Source organism: Phodopus roborovskii, unplaced genomic scaffold (assembly GCF_943737965.1).
Source record: "Phodopus roborovskii unplaced genomic scaffold, PHOROB, whole genome shotgun sequence".
NCBI classification, from domain to species: Eukaryota; Metazoa; Chordata; class Mammalia; order Rodentia; family Cricetidae; genus Phodopus; species Phodopus roborovskii.
The window spans coordinates 20,222,614-20,230,411 of record NW_026125444.1 but is presented as its reverse complement, the minus strand read 5'-3'; the positions used below and the strand labels follow the sequence as shown (position 1 = coordinate 20,230,411).

The 7,798-nt window shown below is 42.3% G+C and overlaps 1 protein-coding gene across 1 annotated transcript in view; it reads right to left on the bottom strand.

Annotated features, from left to right (window-relative positions):
* Positions 1-3,263: 3,263 nt before the first annotated feature.
* Agbl3 (AGBL carboxypeptidase 3) overlaps positions 3,264-7,798 on the bottom strand; it is a 65,021-nt gene continuing 60,486 nt past the window's right edge. Inside the window, exon 18 of the mRNA XM_051175862.1 lies at positions 3,264-3,727. Coding sequence (XP_051031819.1) covers positions 3,304-3,727 — 424 coding nt within the window. The 3' untranslated portion in view covers positions 3,264-3,303. The remainder of the gene's footprint in view (positions 3,728-7,798) is intronic.

Below are 7,798 nucleotides of genomic sequence, written 5' to 3'. Positions count from 1 at the left end.
GTACTTGAAGACAAAAGTCATATGAATATCTCAATAGGTGCAGAAAAGGTATTTGACCAACTCCAACATGTCTTAATGTCTAGAGAGAGTAGGTCTGGAGGGGACACAGCTCAACATCCTAAGCCTATATATGACAGACCCACAGCCAGCATCATTCTACATGGAGAAAAGCCTCACTCATACCTAATTGATGGGTGAGCTAAGCATTCATTAGTGTCTTTTAAATTTTGAGCTGTTCCTTCTGTTTCTTAGAGTTTACAGCTCTCTGTATTACTCATCCTTACTTATTGCCTACTCAGAGTCTTGGCAAATTAAACTAGTTATTATAAATTCCTGGGAGATACGATGGAGTTTTTCCAGAGAAGGGACCATTTGAGTTTAATCTTCAGGGAGACGTAGAGGCTTTCCAGTTCTGACAGGGTTATATCATAAAGATCAGACAGAATGATTGATTTTTATGGACGAGTGGCATACTTAGAAAATTTAAATACTATAACATGAAAAACAGAGTGGAAGTAATCTACATGCATTCTTGTACTCTACATGTCAGGCATTTATTAGGTAGTATTATGTGGCTCAAGTGGGTATAGGCACTTGCTGCCTGAATTCTGTCCCTGAACCCACATGGTAGGAGAACACACGCCAATAAATTGTCTTCTGACCTCCATGTGTACATGGCATACATGACCTAATGGTGCATGAGATTCACACACACACCCAAAAGTAAATAATGCAATAAGACACTAAATAATATGACACAAGGCAGGGAATTATAAGAGAAAAGATACTGGCAAAATAATTAAGGAAATGCCTCTGCACACCTCAGTCACTGAAGAAACCAGTTTGCTACTTTGGTTATACTCTCAAAGATATTCAACCCTGAAGTCTGTAGTCTCAAACTTTCATATAACTGAAGTTTCAAAGAACAGTTGTCAATTTAAACTTAGATTCCCGTGAAGTTTAGCGCTCCCTGATTTATGAGAACAGGGGAAAGTTGACTTTGGAGAGTGTTAGTTGCCCAGAGAAGAATCCCTAGTAAAGAAATCAGGGACCTCTCTGAGAACCCCAATAGCTACCCCCAAACCTAGTCCTTCTTCCTTAGAAAAACAGTTGTTTCCTACTACGTGCAAGGATTCTTGAGGAAATTTATGGTCAAAATTCCCTACAAATAACATTTCTTCTCTGAACATTGCAGTGAGCTAGTAAGTCCTTTCATCTACTACAGACGCTGACTGTAGAGCCTGCCATGTCACTCAGACCTGTGGTGTGTATCTACTGTGCCTCTGTAGAGCCAGGCCTTGTGGTCTGCGCCCTCACTCACCTGCCTTCATTTTCACTGACACACTTGCTACACTAACTCCTCTGCACATGTATTCACTGTATTTTTATTTTTGTGTGATACCGGGGTGTGAACTACGGCCTCCCCCCATTAGGCATGTGTGATATTGGGGTGTGAACTAGGGCCTGCCCACAATAGGCATGTGTGATATTAGGGTGTGAACTAGGGCCTCCCCACACTAGGCATGTGTGATACTGGGGTGTTAACTAGGGCCTCCCCCCACTAGGCATGTGTGATACTGGGGTGTGAACTAGGGCCTCTCCACACTAGGCATGTGTGATACTGGGGTGTGAATTAGGGCCTCCCCACAATAGGCATGTGTGATACCGGGGTGTGAACTAGGGCCTCCCCCCATTAGGCATGTGTGATACCGGGGTGTGAACTAGGGCCTCCCTACAATAGGCACGTGTGATACCGGGGTGTGAACTAGGGCCTCCCCACAATAGGCGTGTGATACCGGGGTGTGAACTAGGGCCTTCCTCCACTAGGCATGTGTGATACAGGGGTGTGAACTAGGGCCTCCCCCCACTAGGCATGTGTGATACCAGGGTGTGAACTAGGGCCTCTCCACACTAGGCATGTGTGATACCAGGGTGTGAACTAGGGCCTCCCCACACTAGGCATGTGTGATACCAGGGTGTGAACTAGGGCCTCCCCACACTAAGCATGTGTGATACCAGGGTGTGAACTGCCCCCCCCACTAGGCATGTGTGATACCGGGGTGTGAACTAGGGCCTCCCCCCACTAGGCATGTGTGATACCGGGGTGTGAACTAGGGCCTCTCCACACTAGGCATGTGTGATACCGGGGTGTGAACTAGGGCCTCCCCACAATAGGCATGTGTGATGCTGGGGTGTGAACTAGGGCCTCCCCACACTAAGCATGTGTGATACCAGGGTGTGAACTAGGGCCTCCCCACACTAGGAATGTAGTTCTCTGTCACGGGGCTACAGCGCGTTTCCCTCCTCATTGTCTTAGTCTTTTGGTTGGATGCAGGGTTTCATTAGGTTGCTGAGACTGCTCTTGAACTCATGTTGTAGCCCAGGCAAGCCTTGAACTTGCGATCTTTCTGAGTCGGGCTCTTAACCAGATGGGATTATATTCCCCCCCCTCCTCCACGCCTGACTGCTCACCACCTTATGACAAACATGAAGTGTAGGACTTGCTCCTGAAGAATCCATTTGAAGAACAAACTGAAGGCAGGCACTCACTGCCTCTAGGAGAAATGGGACTTCTAACCTTTTACAACTTTGCTTAATTATGAGAGGTAAAACAATATATTTCCATGTCATTCGGTTTCACCCTTTGGTCTGTGCAATTAGCATCTTTTAATATGTGCTATTTCATCAATTAGAGGTACACAAATTAGCGCTTTCCTATATGTTCTTATTCAATTGTTATTCTTATTTATCTTGCTGTTTTTAAATGTTGTCCAGGCTAGCCTTGAATCCCTGATCCTTCTGCCTCTACCTCCCAAGTGCTGGGATTACTAGTGCATGCCACTACGCCCAGCTGTGTGTTCATAAGAACTATGATGTTCTTCTAGAAGGGAGAAATATTGTTTATTTCTCCTGTGGTTTCTCTAGCACACCAACTATATAAAAGAGACGCAGGGAATGATGGTTGGCTGCTAATTCATCAAAGTGACTAAATTCATTAATAACATGTCTTTCCTTGCTTGAAGTTTTAGTTTTTTGTTGTTATATACATGCATAATTTGGAAGAAATCCAAAGCTTCAAGCTTTTCCCATGTTGATACAAATTAAATATATGTGTTTTCAACTTTTCTATATTTCCTCTGGAGTTTTAAATCTCTGAAAGATGTTTCCTCTAAGGAAGATGGGCAAAATCTGTAGTTGGCTATCCACGAGTGAGCGTGTGAGGAGAGAGGGGAGGGCCAGGGAAGGGGGGGGGGCTGCTGATTTTAGCTGTGTCAGCACATCTCAGAGTCGCTTTCAGCTTGGTTAACTGTTGTCCTGGAACTTCAGGTGGAAGGTGAACGGGCCCCCCTCCTTTGGTTTCTTGTTGCTTTTAGTTAGATGAGGAACTATCTGCTCAGAGCTCTTCAGGATGGATTCTTCAGGCTGAAGACTGTTGCCTTTGACAGTATCGGCATCAGCATCCATTTTAGAACGTGAGGGAACAGTCTCCCGTCTGCTGCTGGGGAGTGTCACACCCTCAGTGCCTCTGGCCCAGAGTTCAGGATGCTTTTTCCTCTTCTGAAGATTGCAGAGGGGTGATAAACTTTCAAATGAGCTCTGGGGCACAGACCGGAGCCATTCTGAGGTGTTTGTCATGAGATTCCTTTGGGTTTTTGAAGGGAGATTTCTGGTTGGTGTCCAAGGTATGCTGTATCTTCTTATATTTATGCAAGTAGTTGGAATAAATCTAGAAAAGAAATGAAATGTATGAGATTTTGCCTAGTGTGTACCTACTTTGTGGTCCTAGATATACTGTCATAATGCGGATTGTATATTTTCCCTCGGTTGAGCTCATTGGCCCTTAAGACTTTATCCTCATCTTTATGAAGATGAGCTAAATCTTCATTTCTGGTTCTAAATGTTTGGCTTTACCTGGACCTGGACACACTGCCATTGGTGTGGACACACTGCATTGGTGTGGACACACTGCATTGGTGTGGACACACTGCCAATGGTGTGAACACACTGCATTGGTGTGAACATACTGCATTGGTGTGGACACACTGCCATTGGTGTGGATACACTGCATTGATATGGATACACTGCCAATGGTGTGAACACACTGCATTGGTGTGAACACACTGCATTGGTGTGGACACACTGCCATTGCTGTGGACACACTGCATTGGTGTGAACACACTGCACTGGTGTGTACACACTGCCATTGGTGTGAGCACACTGCCATTGGTGTGAACACACTGCCAATGGTGTGAACACACTGCATTGGTGTGAACACACTGCATTGGTGTGAACAAGATACAGAATCATGCCTTCATGTTGTTTTTACAGCGCCCACTTCTCTCCTGTCTTGACTTCTCTTTAACTCCTGAAAAACATTAACTTGTCTTCCAAATTATATCATTTTGTTATTGCAAGAATGTTATGTAAATGTAACCACATAGCCTGCAACCTTTCGGAATTAATTTTTCTACCCACCCAGTATAATTCTTTGGGGGGCTTCATTGCTGTTGTTTCTCCTCTGCTCATTTTCATCTTTTTTTTTTTTTTTTTTGAGTAGTAGTTAATGCATGGAGGTTCAATGATTTATCAGACCTGTGGATCATTTCCAGTTTAAGGGTATTGCAAATAGAGCTGAGTGGACATTTGTGTGAAGGATTTTGTGTGAACTTGTTTTCTTTTCACTGGGGATTAAATTCCAGGAGAGCAGTTGCTAGTTATATGGTAGTTATATATTTATTTTTCTGTTTTAGTTTTGAAAGAGACCCTTGTTATGCTGTCTGGCATGCCTTAAACTTACTTACAGTTCTCATAACTCTTCCCTCATCAGGTGCTAGGATTACAGGTGTGTTGTCACATCCAGTCACAAGACAGTTAGCTAAGAAACTGATTACTTTTACAGTACTTACCCCATTTTATGTTCCCGACAGTGACATATAAATAACCTGGTGTCTGCGTCCTCACCATGTATTGTGTTCTTGTTTCACGTTTTTGCTTAGCTTTTCTGCTATGTGTGCAATGATAGCTTACTGTGTATTAACTTGCATTGCTGATGCCGATACGTTTTGTGGTTGTGTACCACCTGTGTATTGCTTAGTTTGAAGCCGATTTATGTTGCCTGTTTTCTGATGACATGCTTTTCTTTTTTTCTGAGGATTTATTTTAAATTATGTGTATGCCTGTGTGTTTGTGTGGAATTATGAGCATGTGAGTACAGCTGCCTGTGGAGGTCAGACAAAGGTGCCAGATTCCTTTGGAATTGGAATTACAGGTGCTATAAGCTGTCCCATGTAGGTGCTATGAACAAACAGGTCCTTTGCAACAACAGTTCGTGCTGCCTGAGCCATCCCTTTAACCCTGAAATATTTTTCTGACGGTTAAATCTGAGGATTCTCACTCTCTCTCTGTATATATGTGTGTATTCATGTTCATGAGTGTACATGTGTATGGAATGTACATGTATTTATACACATATACATATGGGGACTGGAGGTTGACAGTAAGTAACTTCCTCAGTTGCTACCTTTTTTTTTTTTAATTAAAGATGGGGGTCTCTGAGTCAGAATCACTGTAGGACTCACCTTCTTACAGACAGCAGAGTGTTCCCAGGATTTCACTTTGCTATAAACATGTACTGTATTTATTCTATTAGAGTAGTTTAATTACATGCAAGTCCCAGGCATTCCCATGTCTTTCCCTCTCCAGCACTAACTATTATTACAGGCATGCATCAACTACCCAGATCTTTACTCGGATGCTGGGGATTGAACTCATGGCTTTATGTGTGCCTGTAAGCCCTTTACTGATGAATCATATATCTAGCCATTCAGGTTTCTTTAATTAAGATGATATTTTGTTGATGTGGTTTCCAAGTAATTTCTCATATCTTATAGTACTTAAATTAAAATTTTCTTTTTAAAATTTTATGTGTATGGGTGTTTTGCCTGCATTTGTTTGTGCACACTTATATGTCTGGTGTCTTAGAAGCTAGAAGAGAACGTGCATTGGAACTTTAATTACAGAGAGTTGTGAGCTGCCATGTGACTGCTGGAACTTGAACCTGGTACTTTGGAAGAGCAGCCAGTGCTCTTAACCATGGAGTCATCTCTTCAGCCTCCTTGATAGTGATTTTAATATGCTTTTGTGTTGTTTTGTGTTTTGGAGACAGAATTATTATATAGCCCTGGCTGGACTGGCATTCAGTTCGTTGCCCAGGCTGATCTCTTTCTTACAGCAATCCTCCTGCTTAACCCTCCCAAATGTTGGGATTACAGGTGTGCATTGCCATGCCTGACTTCTTTCTTTGCAGACCTTTTGCAAAGTAAACATCATTTTAAGTCCAACTTACTTTTTTTCTCTTTTACAAATCATATTTTTGGTATTAACACTAAGAAATCTTAGCTTAGCCTTAGATTTGAGGATTTTCTGTGTTTTTTCTAAAGGTTTTGTAGTTTTACATATGTTGTGTATTGGATCCACCTTGAATTAATGTATGCATAAGTGATGGATTTAAGCATTTTTTTTTTTTTTGCTTGTTTTCTTAAAAGAAGTTCATCCCATTTGTGTGAATCCTCTCAGTCCCACAGACGTGTCTTCTCATCCTCCAATACTATATTGTTCTGCTGTCACTATAAACACGTTCTTAAAATCAACAGGCCAATTCCTTTTGCCAAATTGTTTTTGACAGTGTTTTTGTATCCAAATTTTAGATGAGCCTTATTATGTCTGTAACAATTCTATGGAGACTTTGATGGGAATTGTGTTGACTCCGTGTATCCATGGGAAGAGCTGACATCTTGAGTTTCCCTTTTCATAAACATGTTTATCTTTTCCATTCATTTACATTTGGTCTTCCATATTCTTGTGTGTTGCATTTGTTTGTGCTGCATTTTTTAACTCTGTGAAGCTGTGATTCTTTGCCTGTCTGAAACCCCTGATGGCCTAAGAGTTCGGCCTAAGAGCCCAACAGCCGATTGTGAGGCAGGAGAAAGGATAGGCCGGGCTGGCAGTCAGAGAGATAAATGGGAGAGACCTGGGAAGAAAGAGAGCAAGGAGGAGGAGAGGCTTGTGCCAGGGGACAGCCACACGGCACGGCAAGGCAAAAGGTAGACAGGTGAATTTAAGTGAAGAAAAGCCGACAAAAAACAAGCCAAGCTAAGGCGGGCCATAAAAAAGTAAGAAAAAGCCTCCATGTGTGATTTATTTGGGAGCTGGGTGGTACGCCCTCTGCACCCCCAAAGTGAGAAGAGCCAAAGAGTAAAAATACTAACGACGACACAGAAAGTGTCCAGTCCTCTGGAGCCAATGTGCCTGGAGCAGCTGTGAGCCACTATGTGGGTGCTGAGAGTCACCTTCAGTCCCTCTGCATGAGCAGCCTGCCTTCCTAGTCACTCAGGCATGGCTTTAGCTCCCTGATTCATAATTGTGCTGATATTATACTCTACACTTTGTCTGCCTGCCTAGATTCACTTTACTTTTTCATATTTTAGCTGTCTAATTATTAAACTCAATTTCTGTCAGGTAGAACCTTTCCCATCATGACTGCTATCACACTCCTCTAGAAATTACTACCATTTTTTAAAAAATTTTGACTTTGATGATTATACAGTAAAGGAATAAACGTCATGAAGAGGAACAGTATCCTTCACTAACACCATCCAGAAATAATCACTCTTAAGGATGTGTGCTTCTAGAGTGCTTCTTCTACATTGTATTTGAATGTGTATAATGCATACATATATGTAAACATAATCACACCAAAAAATGGGTATATAGCCCATCTTACACATATATTGTGGAC